Below are 21,049 nucleotides of genomic sequence, written 5' to 3' on the forward strand. Positions count from 1 at the left end.
TTCTGGCCGCAGGATCTGCTGTCCTTTCTCCAGAATATTTTTAAGGGAGCTGATGTACTGTAAATTTAACAACTTATCCCATCTATTGAATGTAGTATCTGTTTCTTACTGTAGTAAACAACTGTAGCATCACTACCATTAAAAAAGATTTTTGTTGGAATAGCGAAATACTATGTACCACACACTTACATTTAGTGATACTTATTCTGAAAGAATATTAAGGAAAATGAAAGTGTTATGTATAATAAACATGCAAAAGACAACCTTCAATATTTAATTGTAGCTGTGATGGGAAAACTTCGTCGCATTCCTAAACACTTATCTTGGTCGATGAACAATGAATTTACTTTGATCTGCAGGTCTGACTCAAGACCAGCTCGGGTTCGGAGCAACTGCTGATGCTGAGCTTCAGCTTCTTGTAACTTGCGGTGGAGTTGGTCTAAGCTTTCACCTAGTTCACCCACTTCTTGCACAAGCCTGAAATGGCCACATACTTAAATAAGAATTTGATTACAGTTAGTACATACATTGTAGCAGAAATGGATATTAGTGTAATAATGACTTCAGCTTCCTTATGATTCTGAGTGCCAGGTACTCAGCAACTGAATTCAAAAAAGTTGTTTAAGAAAGAATTACCTCTGTTGGGCAGGGTCACGACAAAGTTCTCCATCTCTTCTGTGAGTGCGAGCTTCTAAGCGAGTATGAGCAACTTTCATGGGATTGCTCTTGTCCATTATAGCCTTACGCAACATATCCATGTGCTTTTCAACATCAAATATTTCTTGCTGTACCTGTAAATGTTATTAATAACAAACTGACAGTTATATTTATCATGATTTGTGTAGGTTTTAGGGCTACTGTGGAGATAATTAGCCTGAAAGGATGTGTCTCCTCTCTGGCTACCACAGAGAACAGACCTCAAAACAAAAGCATAATATAACAGGTGGTCTGGATATTGATCTGCTGGTCTTTTTACTACCCTTAAGCCTTAATGATTAACAACTTAGAAAAAAGTTAGTCTATCATACTGAAGAATATGTGGCCCCCAGAAAATATTTGCTAAAGCCAAGCTGAACGTAATACAAATGATCTTGACAAACATTGACATTTAACCAGCATTTTGTTATCATCACTGTGTACAGACTTCCACGTATTTTAATTTTTCTCACACAGATGTCACATTTTTTACAGTATTTGTGGCTCATTTATAACTTGAGTTTCTTACAGGTTTTACTGTTTGAAACATCTCAGTCTCCACATGGGACTGACAGCCTTTTACCGAATTCACAGATGCTACACAACAACTGAGGATATGCTATGACACACACTTACAAGTAATCTTTTTCAGCACTTTGTATACTGCTATAATAACCCTGCATAGAGCTTACAAATGTGACACTTAAACTGAGTCACTCTCACCACCAAAGAGAAAATATCTCTCATATGATGCAGGAGAATAATGTAGATGTAGTAATAGTTATGCAGGGACCTACACTACAGACGAAGCATATCTTTACAGCAGGGGAAAAATATGTGACTATGCTATTGTTGGGAGAGGTAATAACAAGCATTATGGAAGTGCTATATTTATCAAGCCACTACATATAGATTCCAAATTAATTCATGAACACAGATCAGCAGATATATTTGTCCTAGTGGTTGAGCTTGCCCATGTTGCTATGATCAATATCTACAATCCCATGTATCAATCTGTAGGCTTTCAGTCAGCCTGTAGTGTATGTTAACAGGACTGGATCTGCACTCAGGAGCTGAATGGAAGTGAACAGTTTCCACTTCATCTAAAATGCTAAGCATCTAGGCACATTAAGTTTTTCTAACCTGTGTGCAGTTTCCTCATCAACATCCAGCAATGAAAGTACGACACAAAAGAAAGTTCTCAAGTCATTCTCAGACATCAACACAGACCAGTGACTATTCAGTATGGTATAAAAATTTCATTTGTTACCTCAGTCCTGCAGCCTTGATGATAACTTTCCACAAGCAGACTGAGACCAGTTTAAGAAGGGAGATTATGATACTGTCCAATGAATCTCTCCAATCCCAGTCAATGATCATAGGTTTGTGGATACTCTAAAATCTAATGCCACATGGATTTTGATATCTGCATGTAGCTGGACAGACATAATGATGAGATATTTTATACACACAGTATCAGAAACCACACAGTGACAATAGGTGAAGCTACACTATGTGATCAAAAGTATCTGGACATCTAGCTGAAAATGACTTACAAGTTCATGGCACCCTCCATCGGTATTGCTGATAGTCAATATGGTGTTGGCCCACCCCTAGCCTTGATGACAGCTTCCACTCAGGCATATGTTCAAAGAGGTGCTGAAAGGTTTCTTGGGTATGGCAGCCCATTCTTGAAGGAGTGCTGCATTGAGGAGAGGCATTGATGTCGGTCAGTGAGGCCTGGCATGAAGTTGTCAATCCAAAACATCCCAAAGGTGTTCCATAGGATTCAGGTCAGGACTCTGTGCAGCCCAGTCCATTACAGGGATGTTATTGTCATGTAACCACTTTGCCACAGGTCGTGCATTATGAACAGGTGCTCGATTGTGTTGAAAGATGCAATTGCCATCCCAGAATTGCTCTTCAACAGTGGGAATCAAGGGGGTGCTTAAAACATCAATGTATCCATGTGCTGTGATAATGCCATGCAAAACAACAAGGGGTGTAAGCCCCTCCATGAAAGACATGACCACACCATAACAACACCACGAATTTTAGGTGTTGGCGCTACACACAGTGGCAGATGATGTTCACTGGGCATTTGCCATACCCACACCCTGCCATCAGATCACCACATTGTGTACCGTGATTTGTCACTCCACACAACATTTTTCCACTGTTCAATCGTCCAATGTTTACGCTCCTTACACCAAGCGAGGTGTCGTTTGGTATTTAACAGTGTGATGTGTGGCTTATGAGCAGCCACTCAACCATGAAATCCAAGTTTTCTCACCTCCCGCCTGTTGTAGTACCTTCAGTTGATCCTGATGCAGTTTGGAATTCCTGTGTGATGGTTTGGATGGATATCTCCCTATTACACATTACGACCCTCTTCAACTGTCGGCAGTCTCTTTCAGTCAATGGATGAGGTTGGCCTGTACACTTCTGTGCTGTATGTGTCCCTTCACATTTCCACTTCACTATCACATTGGAAACAGCAGATCTAGGGATGTTTAGGAGTGTAGACGTCTTGCGTACAGATGTATGACACAAGTGACACCCAATCACCTGACCACGTTCGAAGTCCGTGAGTTCCACGGAGTGCCCCATTCTGCTCTCTCATGATGTCTAATGCCTACTGAGATCGCTGATATGGAATATCTGGCAGTAGGTGGCAGCAGGTGGCAGCACAATGCACCTAATACGAAAAATGTATGTTTTTGGAGGTGTCCAGATACTTTTGATCACATAGTGTATATTAAGGCCCTGAATCAAAACAGAAGACATAATGAGTACAAGTCCACAGTCAGGCTGAATTAAATGCATTACAACTATACAACCTGGAATTTTAAAAGGGAACTTAGTACATTTCCACGTACACCAAGAAGCAGCACACACATAAATGTAATGCGGTTACTGCGAGATAAATAAAAGTTTCAAAAATGAAACTGGACAAGGCACATTAATGAACTGTAAAGAAATAAAATACATTCAAAGAGATTTTGTTTGAAATCTGTTGGATATTGACTACAATCAATCCACACTGGACTCGCATTCGGGAGGACGACGGTTCAATCCCGTCTCCAACCATCCTGATTTAGGTTTTCCGTGATTTCCCTAAATCGTTTCAGGCAAATGCCGGGATGGTTCCTTTGAAAGGGCATGGCCGATTTCCTTCCCAATCCTTCCCTAACCCGAGCTTGTGCTCCGTCTTTAATGACCTCGTTGTCGACGGGACGTTAAACGCTAACTACCTACCTACCTACCTACAATCAATCCTTTTAACACATTATTAAGTACACATAGAATGAATGGAATTCGCATACACCATGTTGCCAGGTACACATATTATCAAACCTATTTATTTCATGATAATTACAAGACAGATCAAAAATAAAAAACAGCACACTACTACTGTAAAATGTACCTACAAAGAAAAAAACATAATTGTTCCCAACATACCAGCATCTTCTTGAAATGTTAATTTGTAAACTCCAAAAGTTGCACTGCTCAGCAGCACCAGTGATGCTTAACCTTTGGCAGTGCCTTCGTAACAAAATATCTTGCTGCTTGGCATTACTGCTTGACTTGACACTGAACTTTTTTTGCATTCATGAACTCAAGGATACAGTGCTGCCTCACATTGATGTGTTATTTTTGTGCATGATGCACCATTGTGACTCAATACAATGGAACCTCCAATAGAACAGAGTGCAATTACTGATTTTTGACTGTGTTTAAAACACACTTCACACAGCAATCCTTGAAGGTATATTGCTTCTTACACTGCTGTTGATAGGGCTATGTATTCTGCTTGTGCAGCTGACAAACTATTTCTTGCCATTTTGAATGCCATGAAATTTCTGTCCTGACTAACATAAAAATATACTAGCCATTGATTGAGATGTGATGCATAATTGGCACCGCAGAAGCCTTCAGTTTTGGTTGTTCCACTTTTTCAAAAAGTTAGTCCTGTATTCGCTGTGCCTTTGATGCATCTTATAATTAGTTTGACTGTTTCTCAGTGGATTTTTTCATAATTTGAGTTGAGTCTACTTTCATCCCCAAAACACAAAGTCCCGTCTTATGCCATGAGCATGACGGGTGACGCAAAGGTTGGCTGATAAGGAATGCACAAGTTATTTTTTATCTGTCAATCTTTCTTCACATTTTTGTTATCTTCAAAACAGGTTTGAGTGGATGTGCAATGGGATTCCAGTCTTCCACACCAAATTTCCTGAATATGTTTGCCAATGCTATTCATCTCTTGTTTCTATCTCATTTTAGTCTCATGTCAAGACACCAACTGAATTTGTTGAGATCTCTCCTATTAAATTGATTCATCAATTCTTTCTTCAATTTTTTCATCCACTTACTATTTCTATTCAGAAGATGATCAAGTCATCTACATAAACGGCCAGAATGAACATATTTTGCTTCTTATTTCTGTAGTAAATTCATTGACCATATTCTGACTTCTTTAGGTGCAGTTTACATAACATTACACCCAATTTGTGATATCAAACATGTAAAACCTATTTTAAACAATAAATTTAGTCTCCTTTCTCTTCTTCATGTAGCGCTCAGGTTGATGAATGAAAACCTTTTCATCAAGATCACCATATAGGAATGTTGTTCAAACGTTCATGTGTACCATGTCAAGATCAAATTCTGCTGCTAAATCTAACAGTGTGCGAAGTCAACACTGACAAATTACAGGTGAGAATATTTCATCAGAGTCCACTCCTTGTATCTGGAAATAACCTTTTGTGACAAAACATTTAATTCCACCATCTGATATTTGCTTGACTTTGAATACTCATTTTGATTTTATTGCCCTTCTACTTGTTGGTAAATTGGTCAATGTCCATGTCTCGTTTTCAAGCAATGACTTACATCTGTAGTTTAAGGTTTCCTTCCATTTTTCATAATCACCATGATTCATTGGTTCTCTATGTGAATTTGGCTCAGGAATATTAGTACAGCAAGCAAAATTGTAATAAAAATATTTGGGATTCAGTATTTTTTGACATGATGATTTTCTACTTTCTGACTGCACAGGTTTTGTATCTGATTGTTCAGTGTCCCTGTCAACATTGCCATTCACAGTCTGCTCCATGTCACTTTGTACTAATTCAAGATAAACTGCATTTCTATCAACATCAGCAGGTTGTGTTGGTTCCACTGCCTTTCCAACAATGTTATGTACTGCCTCCAGTTGAGTGTTGCTCCATACCATAATTGTCAATCAGAATACAGTTCTTGATGCTGTTCCCACAGTTTCATTTCCAATTTTCTATAAACTACACTTGATAGCACTTCACAACTGTCTTTAGTGAATCTGGATCAACTCCACAATATTCTTTAGAATCTTCACAATGTCCAACACTGGTAAGTTATTTGTATTTGTCTTCTAACTTTGTTCATTTGTCTTTCTGTACATGCACAAATGCTTGACACCCAAAGATTAGTAAGTGGCTCAGATTTATTCAAGGACTGCTCCATAGTTCTTCACGAGTAACATTTTAACAATTGCTGTTGAAGATCGATTCTAGAGATAAATTGCTGTGTTAATGGCTTCAGCACAAAACTGTTTTCATAGTCCTGGAACTGTCAATGTTGATCCTGCCTTTTCAGTGATGGTCCGATACAAGATTCACAACTCCATTTTGTTCTGGTGTGTAAAGAATTGTCATTTCATGTCAAATTTCATTTACCATTAGGAATGACTTCATATGCTGGCTGACAAATTCTTTTCCACTATCTTAATTTTAGACCATTTTCATTTTCTACTCATGCTTTCAACTGAAGAAAGTATCACAGATTTTTTGTTGATTTTAGCATGTGACTGAATGACTTTCTTGACATATCATCAGCAACAGTGAGAAGAAACTGTGCTCCTTCCCACAAAGACACGCTCATTAGTCCACAAACACTGGAATGTACTGTGTTGAGAGATATTCTTCTCTTATATTTGATGTTTTAGGAAAAGATTGACAAGACTGTCTTTCTTTTATACAAGAAATACATGGATCTAAACTGATGTTCAGAGATGATAATATCACTTTTGTCATATATACCACACTGTACATCATTGAACAATATGCACAATCCATATCTTGTCATTTAATTAAGTGACAGCAAGTTGTTCCCAGACCTAGAACATATGCAACATCATTAATAGTTGTCTGGTTATTCCTGTTATTGGCAGTAACTTCTAGATGAACGTATAGAATTTGAACATTTATTTAGTTCCTTCTTAGATCTACACCCATTCACCTTACAACCAATTTTCTGACATTTACAACATTTAAACAAATATGAATAGCAACTGAAGTTTGACTTCTGGTGTTTATGTTTTGCTTACTTGCTGCTAACACTGAATCTGTAGCTTCATTTGCCGAAGCAATATGACATTTCTTTGATTTTTAGAATAACTACTGACATATTAAATCACTAGTAATATTAACACCTGACTCCTCACTCACCATAATCACAGGTTCGAAATCTGCAGGAAGTGCACTTCATATGATTTCGGCTACCAAATCATCATTCATTTTCTCAACAATGCTCCAAATTTGTTGAGCAAGTGGCATCACTTATGACAAACATGCTTCCATATTTTTCTCAGAATCCAATCATACATTTATAAAGCACTGTAGCAGCCCAATATGACTAGATGAACTCTTATTTTTGAATGTATATTGTAAATTTTGCTGTGCTCCTTAATGTTTTGAATATCCAGATGAATTTAAACTTAAATTTATTTTTGATAATACTTTCTGTACCTACTTTGGGTCTTCACCAGTGCCAGCAATTTTTTCTCACAGTCCCTCACGTTTTAGGTACAATTTCTATCATAAATTTCCATTTGTTGTAGTTAGACATTACAGCCATTTACAAGTGTAAACAGTGGTTCTCCACCCAAAGCCATTTTAGTTACATTCAGTTAGCTCAGCAAATAAATCTTCAATTTTCTTAACAGAAGTATGATAGCACTTTGTTGAATGCACATGATATACAGTAACTCTCGATTTATGCCATATGGATACTAACAATATTGATTTATTGGTTTCTGAACATATGATACTTTTTGGATGTGGAAACTTCATTAATCTCTTCCTGCACCCATAAACTATTTGACATTGACTCCAATTAGTCCTTCAAAAGATTATAAAGTTGATTTAGTAATGAATCAAACTGACATACACCATATTGCCTGTAACACATACACTCCTGGAAATGGAAAAAAGAACACATTGACACCGGTGTGTCAGACCCACCATACTTGCTCCGGACACTGCGAGAGAGCTGTACAAGCAATGATCACACGCACGGCACAGCGGACACACCAGGAACCGCGGTGTTGGCCGTCGAATGGCGCTAGCTGCGTAGCATTTGTGCACCGCCGCCGTCAGTGTCAGCCAGTTTGCCGTGGCATACGGAGCTCCATCGCAGTCTTTAACACTGGTAGCATGCCGCGACAGCGTGGACGTGAACCGTATGTGCAGTTGACGGACTTTGAGCGAGGGCGTATAGTGGGCATGCGGGAGGCCGGGTGGACGTACCGCCGAATTGCTCAACACGTGGGGCGTGAGGTCTCCACAGTACATCGATGTTGTCGCCAGTGGTTGGCGGAAGGTGCACGTGCCCATCGACCTGGGACCGGACCGCAGCGACGCACGGATGCACGCCAAGACCGTAGGATCCTACGCAGTGCCGTAGGGGACCGCACCGCCACTTCCCAGCAAATTAGGGACACTGTTGCTCCTGGGGTATCGGCGAGGACCATTCGCAACCGTCTCCATGAAGCTGGGCTACGGTCCCGCACACCGTTAGGCCGTCTTCCGCTCACGCCCCAACATCGTGCAGCCCGCCTCCAGTGGTGTCGCGACAGGCGTGAATGGAGGGACGAATGGAGACGTGTCGTCTTCAGCGATGAGAGTCGCTTCTGCCTTGGTGCCAATGATGGTCGTATGCGTGTTTGGCGCCGTGCAGGTGAGCGCCACAATGAGGACTGCATACGACCGAGGCACACAGGGCCAACACCTGGCATCATGGTGTGGGGAGCGATCTCCTACACTGGCCGTACACCACTGGTGATCGTCGAGGGGACACTGAATAGTGCACGGTACATCCAAACCGTCATCGAACCCATCGTTCTACCATTCCTAGACCAGCAAGGGAACTTGCTGTTCCAACAGGACAATGCACGTCCGCATGTATCCCGTGCCACCCAACGTGCTCTAGAAGGTGTAAGTCAACTACCCTGGCCAGCAAGATCTCCAGATCTGTCCCCCATTGAGCATGTTTGGGACTGGATGAAGCGTCGTCTCACGCGGTCTGCACGTCCAGCACGAACGCTGGTCCAACTGAGGCGCCAGGTGGAAATGGCATGGCAAGCCGTTCCACAGGACTACATCCAGCATCTCTACGATCGTCTTCATGGGAGAATAGCAGCCTGCATTGCTGCGAAAGGTGGATATACACTGTACTAGTGCCGACATTGTGCATGCTCTGTTGCCTGTGTCTATGTGCCTGTGGTTCTGTCAGTGTGATCATGTGATGTATCTGACCCCAGGAATGTGTCAATAAAGTTTCCCCTTCCTGGGACAATGAATTCACGGTGTTCTTATTTCAATTTCCAGGAGTGTATTATCAAAAATATTTCTTCCATGATAATTACTCGACAGATAAAAAATGAGAAATAATAATCTACTACTATACAAGGTGTCTACAAAGAAAAAAGTTCATACCACTTGGATTTCAATGTCTATATGTACCTGGACAGACACAATAATGTCACAAATTGCACACACAATATCAGCAGTAATACATAATAAATGATGATCTATTGAAGGCTTTCAACTAAAACAGAAGACATGATTAACATAAATCCATAGCTGGACTGAATTAGATGCATTCCAGCTGTAAAGCCAGGAACTTTAAAACGAAACTTGGTACAGTTCCACATATACCAAGAAGCAAGACAAATGTAAATGCTAATGCAGTTAATGCGAGATAAATAAAAGTTTCAGAAGTACATGGTCACAGCATGTTAATAGAATGTGAAGAAATCACTACATGCAAAGAGATTTTGTTTGAATTTCACCCTCACTATGCATTTGATTTCAACATACACAAACTCAAATTCCCTCTGAGCACTCTGAAGTTTAATAAAGGAGAGTATTTGAGTTTCCTTAAAGCACAGGCACCTGGATGAAATAACACAGACTTCTTCAATGAAATACTGAGAATTGGAAAACTACCCAAGATGTATGATAAAGCTACAGTAATTGGAGTTTTGAAATCAGGCAAAGGAGGAAATGAGGTGGATAAGTACTTATCTATCTCTCTACTCAACATGACATCTTAATTACTGGAAAGGCCAATTTTCAATTGTATATAAGAGGCCACTGATAAAATAATACCAGACTACTTGTACATCTACAACTATACTATTCAAGCCACCATAAGGTGCATGGCAGAGGACACTGTGCACCACTATCAGTCATTTTTTGTTTCGCTTGTAAATGGAGTGAGAGAAAAACAACTGTCTATATACCTCTGTTCAAGCCCTAATTTCTCTTCTCTTGTCTTGTCTTCATAATCCTTATGCAAAATGTATGTTGGTGCAGTAGAACCAGCCTGCAGTCAGCTGCAAATGCCAGTTCTCTAAATTTTCTCAATAGCATATCATGAAATGAATACTGTCTTCCCTTCGTGTATTCACATTTGAGTTCACAAAACATTTGAGTTCTGTAATACTCACGTATAGATCAACACTACCATTAACAAATTTAGCAGCACTGCTCCAAATGGTTTCAATGTCTTCCTTTAATCTAAGCTGGTGGGGATTCCAAACACTCAAGCAGCACTCAAAAATGGTTTGTGCTGGTTCTTTGTTTACAAATGAGGTACATTTCCCTAAAATTCTCTCCAGCTGACTTTCACCTTCCCTAATACTGACCTTACATGCTTGTTCCATTTCACATAGCTTGACGACTAGATTTTTAATCAATGTGACTGAGTCAAGCAGCACACCACTAATACTGTACTCAAACAATACATGATTGTTTTTCCTAAGCATCTGCATTAACTTATTTATTCTACATTTAAAGCAGGCTACAATTCATCACAATAAACAGAAATTCTGTCTAAGTCATCCTGTATTTCCTACTATCACTCAACGAAGATACCTTCCTGTATACAACTGCGCCATAAGCAAATAGCTGCACATTGCTGTTCACTTTGTCTGTCAGATCATTTATGTATGTAGACAACAAGATGGTCCTATAACACTTTCCTGTGACAATCCTGATGATACCTTCGTCCCTAATGAACACTTACTATCCAGGACAACATATTGAGTTCTATCACTTATTATGTCTTTGAGTCATTCACATCTCAGGGAACATATTCCATATGTTCGTAACTTCATTAACAGTCTGTGGTGGGGTACCGTGTCAAATGCTTTCTGGTAATCTAATAATGTGGAATCTGCGTGTTGTCCTTTACCCATGGTTTGCAGGATATCATATGATAAAAGGGCAAGATGAGTTTGGCTGGTTTGTTGATTTGGGGGATGGGACCAAACAGCAAGGTCATTGGTCCTATCAGATGAGGGAAGGATGGGGAAGGAAATCCGTCATGCCCTTTGAAAGGAACCATCCCAGCATTGCCTGATCACAGAAAACCTAAATCAGGATGACTGGATATGGATTTGAACCATCGTCCTCCCAAATGCAGGTTCAGTGTGGTAACCATTGTGCCACCTTGCTCAGCTGGAGGTGACTTTCACACAATGGATGCTTTTTAAATCTGTGATGATTTGTGGACAGAAGCTTTTCAGTCTCAATGAAATTTATTATATCTGAACTTAGAATGTGCTCGCAAATTCAGCAACAAACCATTGTTGAGGATATTGGTCTGTAATTTTGCGGGTCCATTCTTTCACCCTTCTTATATGCAGGAGTCACCTGCACTTTTGTCCAATCATTTGGAAGTTAGCATTGGTTGAGAGATTCGTGATAAATGCAAGCTAAGTAAGGGGCCAATGCCGAGAGTACACTCTGTTAACAATGAACTGAGATTCCATCTTGATTTATTTGTGTTCATCTCTTTTGGTTGCTTTTCAATACCAGGGATGCCTATTTCTATGTCCTCCATAAGGGGACCTGTGCAGCGGTCAAGCAATAGTATGTCTGCATGATACTCCTGAGTGAATGACTTTTTACAAGTGAAATTTAAAACTTTAGCTTTCCTTTTGCTTTCTTCTGTTGGTACACCAGGATGTTTGATGAGTGAGTGGATAGAAGCCTTCAACCTGTTCAGTTACTTTACAAAGGATCGGAAGTTTCTTGGATTATCAGTGAGATTTTTTGCTGAGGTATAACACGGGAAGTTGTATGCTTCTCACATCATTCTACCTACTCACACCTGTTGATATTTTTGGTTCTTTTTTGAACAGACTCAACACTCTCTACTTCCACAGCATTTTCCAAATTTTGTTATAAAACCTTGGTGGGTCTTTTCAGTTCTTCATCCACTTATTTGACTCCCTGGAGGACCATTTACATTCATTTTGAACTCTGCACGCAATTTCTGTACCTCCATTCATTGTACAAATAGGACGCTAACAACTGTTTATCTGATCTTTCCAGGATAACAATTCTCCTAACCTTCTGGATGGATTTATTATCTCAAGTATCGATTGTCACCATGATGATCTCATGATCATTAATCCCTGTCTCTATACTGACACTGTCAGTATAAAGACCTATCAGGGCTGGTTGTTGTTACCAGGTCTAAAATGTTTCCATTGTGTATGGGCTGTCTAAGTAGCTGGTCAAGACAGTTTTCGGACACATGTTCAGAGCTGCTTTACAAGACTGTCTGTTCATTACCATCTTCAAAGAATCATAGATACCTAGACTATATTCGGTAGGTTTAAGTCACCTCCAACTGATATGGAATGACCAGAGTCCTTCCAGGCTACTTAGTGTAGACTTTTTTGAATGATATCACAAACTGCTATAGTGGAAATGGCTGGCTGGTAAAATTATGTAATGATTAACCAACATCACCTAAGCCAGTTACTCACGTGCAGATAACTCTGCAGTCACTTTCAATTTTGACCTCAATAGACACAATATTTTTGTCATCTGCATTGGAGAGTCCCCTTCCAATTGAGTCCTACCTGTATTTTTCAAATATATTTCATGCATTGTTAAATATTTTGGAGTTTTGAGTTCGGTTTCATCCAGCTCTTGGTTCCCAGTACAATCTGAGCATGACAACTTTCCTGCAGGGTGATAAATTGAGGAACTTTGTTACCAATGCTTAAGAAATTTACTGTTACAATTTTGACATTTGTAGTGCCTTTACTTTATACATGATAAACAGCTAATAAGATGGTACCTAACAACATGGATATTTTTCTGTAAAGAGGGCACAGGCTCACAAGCTACTTTCATTTGCTAGACAACAGCAGAAAATCACATCCACGATATTACCTATGGAGTAGTAGTGGAAATGAAAAAGACAGAGTGCTGAACAATTTGTACATGCAAGCAGCATAATAATACAGTAGTAAGGGCAAAACTGAAGCCATTTCTATAGGTAGATAAGACACCATGATACACTCAAGATTGCAAGTAATTTACTGTAAAGTAACACTCACTAACATGACTGAAACAACAGTGCTAGACAACTGAAACAACACAACTGGCTATTGTCTACCTAATGTTCAGACTAATGTGTACCTAGAGTAACTGAACTCTTTTGGTCCAGTTGACAGAGTACCAATACAATGAATGTGCTCATGTAAGAAATGAAATGTTTTTCAACTTCCCATATGGATAAGATTTCGAATCTCAGAAAGTTATGTGTTTCTGGACCTACGATTATAGGAAATATTTTTAGTATTACCTCTTCTCAAAATACACAATGTTTTCTTTACAAAACATGTGCATAAGTCAAACTACTAACATACTTTGACATAAATGCATACTTGTACTATGATTTGGTCATTGATTTATTTTGACTATTTTTCAGACAAATTAGTAAATCATGATGATGATTTAAGGTTGTTCAACAGAAAATTACCTTGTGTAAATGCATTTGTAATTTATTCTTTGCTTCCAGTATTTCTGATGACCTGTTTGCCAATGAATTATTTGTAGCATTCCATGAATTCCAGATTTCATTTGCACAGGCATTTATAAGATTATCACTGTCAGAACGAGACTGTGAAGACTTAAAACGCTCATTTTGTGATCGTTGGATTATGCGATTACTATTCTCAGCCCATGTTTCTGGAACAGTCACCCTGAAATATGAATAACTCATGCATCACAGAAAAATAAATACAAATATGTTTAACACACATAAATAAGTTGGCTTACCCAGAATTACATACAAGGGCAGTGGCCTCTAACACAGTTGACAGGAACACACAAATTAGGACCTATGCAATAGATGGAAACAAGAGAGATGAAGACAAAGGGAAAGGTGTCAGCAGTGTTGTGGGATCATGAATTATAGACTATTAAACAAAAGACCTTTTTTTTTTTTAAAAAAAACATGGGATTAAATGACACAACAAAATAGACAAAAGTAAATCTGGATGGTCAGACAGTGTTTGAATCCCACTCTTCTTACATATGAGCCCAGTGCAGTAAATAATGCACTACCTTACTACTTTCTTAAGTTAGAGATGGCAAAAAAGGCAAACACAAAACGGGAAAAAAGTTGGAAAACTGAGTCACAAAAATGGGTGGAATAAGAAAGGCATGAAGGTACGCTGGAGGATAAGGGCTGACAGACTGGACAGAAAATGACAGAGTATGAAAGGAAAGCTAAAGCAGGGTGAGATACAGCATGGTATCAGCATGAATGGTTGTGATCAAAGGCAGGTTCCCATCCCCACAACAAAAAGGAAAGTGGTCCTAAGTAGAAGGATATAAAATGATGTGTATTTGGTTACAAGCATTCAAGTCTTCCGAACTGCCAGAACCCTCATGAATGGGTAGCGGTCACAGCAGATGTGGCTTGTAGTTAAAGGCTCTGAGACAAAGACACCTCAAAATATATTTCTCTGTAATCTATTACAGAATTTAAATTATGAGGACATATTCCAAATATTTCCCACATGAATAACAGCAATCAAAATTTCTGGAATTGATATTGAGCAATGTTTTTCAAACAGGAGAAGCTAGTCTTAAGGCTGCACCTTGATATGATGGTTAGATATATGTAGTAGGGTCTTGGGGGCATTTCTTCCACAGAGTACACCTCTTATGAGCCTCCTGAAGGCTCAACTAGCAGAGCCTAAGAGTGTCCCACTAATTTTCACATTATTTTCAAGTTCTGTTGTTTACATAAAAAGGGAATGAACAGAGCAGCTGAAACTTCACCACCAGAGCCATGTCTCTGTATATCTCTATGGTTTCATGTGTTATTAACTGTTGTTAAGTATCAACGTTTCTATAGCGTTTTAGATAGATTTTTTTCTGGAACTGGCAATTCTATTCACTATGGGAATAATTTTGTAGCTATCTCACCAGAGTACACCAGAATATTGTAACATAAGTATCACCACCTAGTGAGAGTTTCACAAATGAAGAGAGGAAATACCTGCATGAAAAATGTCCCGTTACCATTATTAGCAAGTTCCTTTTTGTGAGGGCAATGTGCCCGAGTTCTAGTGAGATTTACTCTCTTGCAAATAACTGCAGCTTACTGTGAATCTGAAAACAGCACAATATGAGTTCAGTGTGCAAATTATTAAGCAAAAAATTGGAACATGAGCTTGAAAACAAACTATTTAACTGTCCAAAATTTAATGAAATGCAGTGCAGAATGGCAGACAAGATTATTTCATCTATAAACAAAGGAATGAAGGTAAGTAAAACAATCATTGTTAGGTGATAAGAAGCAGTTCATTTGTTGTAGCTAACTATTTAGGCTACTAAATGAAGGACTTAAAATGAGTGGAAATGTGTTTTTTTCCAAATGAAGCCACATTTACCAACATTTTAGCACAATGAAACAACTAAAAATGATTCAGTCTGAAGAGACATTTAATGTGGTGTATCACTTAAAACTTCAGGGTGCTCCTAATTAAGGTTCCTGTTTCAAAATGCTCAAGAAAGAGAACCACTTCCCAGAATAACCAAATCAATGTCATTGCAGCAGCCACTTCACTTGCTGTGCAATGTGCAGAGGAGCATCATCTTGATAACAATGATCCTATCCACACATACACACTGTTGTAGGGTTGGAATGGCATTGGATGTTGGTGCACAAAGACTCTCATAGTCAAATCTGAACAGCATACTACTGATGTAGGGGGCAACGTCATGGAATAAAAAAAAATTAACAAAAAATTTGCCACTAAATTACATTGTACGCTTTTTAAAATAAAGGGGTTCGGTACAAACAGCAAATGAACTGGAATACAATGGCTATGGTTTTGCTGTAAATTACACCATCTGAGCATCACTGCACAAATTCAACAATCAACAGTTGTGACACTGTTAGTTACGTAAGCCCATCCACCCTGGCTAGGTACTACCAGACTGGATGTCAAAAACTGGTTTTTAATTGTCTGGAAACCAAAAACCACATACAAAACAAAATGACATCAGTTTTCAATTTTCCACATCCAAAAACTACATGAAAAGCACAATGACATCACTTTCTAATTCTCATGAGACTGGTGAAAGACATGCTCAATATGCTGTCCACCATTTTCAGCTGCAACTTGAGATCGACAAACAGCACATTCCACAACACATCAGACTGTCTTGTGGATCACAATCAGAATGAAGTGCACAATGCGTGCCTTCAATTCAGTTATGTATGTACTCAGAGCACATCAACTTTTAGATAACCACACAGCCAGTTTTCACACGGGTAAAGATTGGATGATCTGGATGACCAAGCTGTAGGGAAATGATGGCTGATAATTCTAGCATTTCTGAAAAGCCTCTGCAGTAGCCACTTCGCTTGCTTGCAATGTGCAGAGGAGCGCCATCTGGAATAAAAATGATCCTACCCACACATCCACTGTTGCAGACTTGGGATGACACTGGATGTTGGTGCATAAAGACTCTCATAGTGTTAACCCACTCAACACAGTCATTTTTGCAAAATGGAATGGTACTGGTTGACGTGTGTGCAAATTTTCATATTCTTGGAGATGGAAATGGGCTTCGTCTTCCCACAAAATGTCCTAAGTCCACATGCATGCCAGCTAGAAATTCCAGACCGAATGTTTGTCTTGCTGGTAGTTCAGCAGGAAGCAATCCTGAACATGGGTGATTTTGTATGGATAGCAATATAGGATGTTTCATTGGATTTTAAGGACCATGTTCACAGGCATGTCCAGTGTTCAGGTAATTCCCCATGCACTGCATGTTTGCGCACCACCACTAGACTCCTCCTGCAATGCTGTGGCCTAATCTTTGACAGACTGTTGTGACTCGCCGATCATTCAAAGCGCCGCCGCGCAATTACGCACGTCCTCTACGTGCGGCACTGTCTGCCAGCCATGCAGCAGCTGCGCCACCTAAGCGGCCAGCTGAGCAGCGGCCGCTAGACTGGGACTCAGTGCTCATTCGAATGCTAACGTGTACACATTTTGCTCGTCAACTTACTCTGTGACTTATATGTGTTGTGTCGTTCTGAAATATATCTGTTAAACTTGACGTTATAACAATTGGCGACACGGATGGGATTTTTCCTTTTCACCGTTGACCCACAGGTTTCCATGGCTACTGTCGAGCAATTATTGCAAAATCTCCTTGAATAGCAAACGCTTCTAACAGCGGCGATTCGCGATTTCATCGCGGCGTCAAATGCGGGGCGTTTCTCGTCGTTGGCTATACCTCCTTTTCCTCCTTACGATGAGATGGCGGAAGACTGGTCTGATTATGAAAAATGTGTTCGACAGCACTTCTTGGCATTTCATGTCACAGACGAACAACCATGTAAGTCTCTCTTCCTTTCCTGGATTTCACCTCAAATGTATTGGTTGTTGTCGCAATTGGCTCCTTTGAAGGATCCTGCGTCTTTGTCCTTTGCTGAAATGTGCTCACTTCTGTCTGTCTATTTTCGAAAGCAAACGCATGTGGTAGCCTCTCGTGTTGCCTTTTATTGTTGTCAAAAACAACCGAATCAATCCTATCGCGCTTGGGCTGCTGAACTTCACGGCCTCAGTCGAAAGTGTCAATTTGTTACTGACATTCACAAAGAATCCTATGCCGATTCCATGGTACGGGATGCTATTATCCGGTCGGCACCCAACAAAGAAGTTCGGCAACGTGCCCTTCAGTTGGCAAATCCGACTCTAGAAGAAGTTCTCTCCATTGCGCAGTCTTTTGAAATTTCTCGCGCCGCTAGGGCGCAAATAGAGGCGTGGGGTGATGTTGGGGAAATACAACCTCTGTGCGCTGCTGACGACGCGTGCGGTGCATCCCCGCCGGCTGATGTGGCCGCAGTGCAGCCTCGGCCTAACTGTAAACAACCCGCTAAGAAACTGCAGCAAAACCCCCGGCAACTTCCTTCATGTCCGCGATGTTTTACAAAACATTCACGCGAGGATTGTCCCCAACGTTGGGCTGTGTGTCACAATTGCAAAAAGAAAGGTCATGTGTCTTCCGTTTGCAAATCCAACCGCATACATGATGTTCATGAACATGATGCTGATTCTGATTCTGTGTTGTCTGTCAATTGTACTTCTTCCCTTTCAGGGAAGATATTCCTCACTGTCCAAATCCTTGGTCGAGATGTTCGCATGCAGGTGGATACCGGTTCTGCTGCCACTATAATTAATTCTCAGACGTATCTTCAGTTGGGTTCTCCACTCCTGTCACCTGTCACTTGGCAATTATGGACATACAATAAACAGAAGATTTCTCTCTTGGGACAGTTTCATGCTAAGGTATCTTACAAATCCGTCGTTTGCACTGTTCCCATATTTGTGGTCGACCAGAGCAACGCAGAAAATCTTTTTGGTTTCGATGCCTTTCGCGTTTTTGGGTTCTCCATAGATGACTCTGTCAATATTGTATCTGATGCTATTCCTTATGCTCAACTGGATTCCTTGTCGATGACATTTTTGTCCCTTTTTTCTCCTGGGTCAGGCCGTGCAAACGACTTTGAAGCTCATATCACGCTCAAACCCACTGCTCGGCCTAAGTTTTTTCGGGCTCAGCCCATTTCAGTGGCCCTTCGTGATCGGGTAAAATGGGAGTTGGATCGTCTCACTACTTCAGGGGTCTTGCTTCCTGTCACTTCCAGTGAGTGGTCCTCTCCTGTCGTTGTCGTTGCTAAGCCAAATGGTGATATTCGTCTCTGTGGCGATTTCTAGCCACTGTAAATGCTCGATGCCTCATCGACACTTACCCTGTGCCCCGTCCTGAAGAACTGTTCACTAAACTTGCTGGAGGCCAGTATTTTTCTAAAATTGACCTGTCAGAAGCTTATCATCAACTTCCTCTCAACGCTGCTTCCTGGCAGTTTCTGGTCCTTAACACGCCTTTTGGCCTCTATCAATACCAACGCTTGCCATTCGGGGTTGCTAGTGCCCCTGCTCTCTTTCAGCGATTCTTGGAACAATTATTGCTCCCTGTCCCTGGGTGTATCAATTACATGGACGACATTGTTGTCACTGGCTCCACCACCGAAGAACATCTTCAAAATCTCTGCACACTTTTTCATGTCTTACAGACTGCCGGTCATAAGTGTAATCTTCAGAAATCACAATTTTTTCAGGCATCTATCACGTACTTGGGGTTTCAACTCTCTCGGGATGGTATCCGTCCGCTTCAGCAAACTGTCACTGCAATCGATGCCCTTCCTCGCCCTACATCTGCTAAGGAACTGCAGGCCTTCTTGGGGAAAATAGCATACTATCACAAGTTTTTACCATCTGCGGCTTCGGTGGCTCAGCCGTTTCATCGCCTGTTGCATAAACACGTGCCTTTTCACTGGTCCGCGTCATGCGATGCAGCTTTCCAGAAATTGAAGACTATGCTGAAACAGGCCCCGTGCCTGGCTACTTATCGACCTGGCCGTCATCTTGTTCTTGCCACAGACGCCTCTCAATACGGGGTCGGTGCAGTCCTTGCGCACTGTTTTTCTGACGGTTTGGAACAACCCATTGCTTATGCCTCCAAAACGGTCACGAATGCTCAACAAAAGTATTCTCAAATTGAAAAAGAAGCTTTGCCCATTATTTATGCTTTTCATAAGTTTGGTGTTTTTTCTCTATGGCTCCAAATTTCATCTTGTTACGGATCACAAACCACTTGTTTCCTTGTTTCATCCATCAACGTCACTTCCCGACAAGGCTGCACACCGCCTCCAGCGTTGGGCTCTTTATTTGTCTCGTTTCAATTATGAGATTCATTTCCGGCCAACGGTTCAACATGCAAATGCTGATGCTCTGTCTCGCCTTCCCATGGGTCCTGATCAGGCATTCGATAGGGACAAACTTTTGTGTTTCCACCTGGATGTTGCCGAGCAGCGGGTTGTGGACGGGTTCCCCATCACTGGGGACAGGCTGGCGGCTGCTACAGGTTCTGACCCTACCCTCTCCCAGGTTTCACGCTGTATTCAGAAGGGGTGGCCAGATCGCCTGTCCGCTAAGACTTCTGATTCGTTGCGAAACTACTACGCTTTGCGCTACCGCCTCATGGCTAGGGATGGTGTTATCCTCCTTTCCACTGACAATGCTTCGCCGCGTGTTGTGGTACCTGCGTCTTTGCGTGCTTCGGTCTTGCGCCTCCTTCACCAAGGGCACTGGGGTGTGTCTCGCACAAAATCTCTGGCGCGCCGTCATGTGTATTGGCCTGGCATCGACTCTGAAATAGCACACATGGTCGCTGCCTGCGGCCCTTATGCGTCACAGGCCACTGCCCCGAAGTCATCTTTGTCACCGTGGCCTTTGCCTGAGAAGCCCTGGGAGCACATTCATGCTGACTTTGCGGGACCCTTTTTAGGTACTTATTGGCTCCTCGTAATTGACGCCTACTCTAACTTTCCTTTCATTGTCCGTTGCACGTCGCCTACCACCGCGGCAACCACCAGTGCCCTTGCCCGCATTTTTTCTTTGGAAGGCCTCCCCTCTACTCTTGTTACTGATAATGGTCCGCAATTTGCCTCATCCGAATTTGCAGATTTTTGTGCTCGTCACGGCGTTATGCATGTCACGGCCCCGCCGTTCCATCCACAATCCAGGTGAGACTGAATGACTGGTCCGCACATTTAAGGCTCAGATGCGGAAACTTCTGACTTCTTCTGCTGCTGCTGATGCGCGTCTCCAGTTTCTGGCGTCTTACCGTTT

General features: G+C 41.1%; 1 protein-coding gene across 1 annotated transcript in view; it reads right to left on the minus strand.

The window, feature by feature from the left end:
* Positions 1–266: 266 nt before the first annotated feature.
* LOC126473181 (tektin-3-like) overlaps positions 267–21,049 on the minus strand; it is a 154,764-nt gene continuing 133,981 nt past the window's right edge. Inside the window, exons 8-10 of the mRNA XM_050100069.1 lie at positions 13,804–14,026; positions 637–791; positions 267–477 (exon numbers count right to left, since the gene is read on the minus strand). Of these exons, the coding sequence (XP_049956026.1) occupies positions 267–477; positions 637–791; positions 13,804–14,026 (589 nt within the window). The remainder of the gene's footprint in view (positions 478–636; positions 792–13,803; positions 14,027–21,049) is intronic.

Source organism: Schistocerca serialis, chromosome 4 (genome assembly GCF_023864345.2).
Source record: "Schistocerca serialis cubense isolate TAMUIC-IGC-003099 chromosome 4, iqSchSeri2.2, whole genome shotgun sequence".
Lineage (NCBI taxonomy): Eukaryota > Metazoa > Arthropoda > Insecta > Orthoptera > Acrididae > Schistocerca > Schistocerca serialis.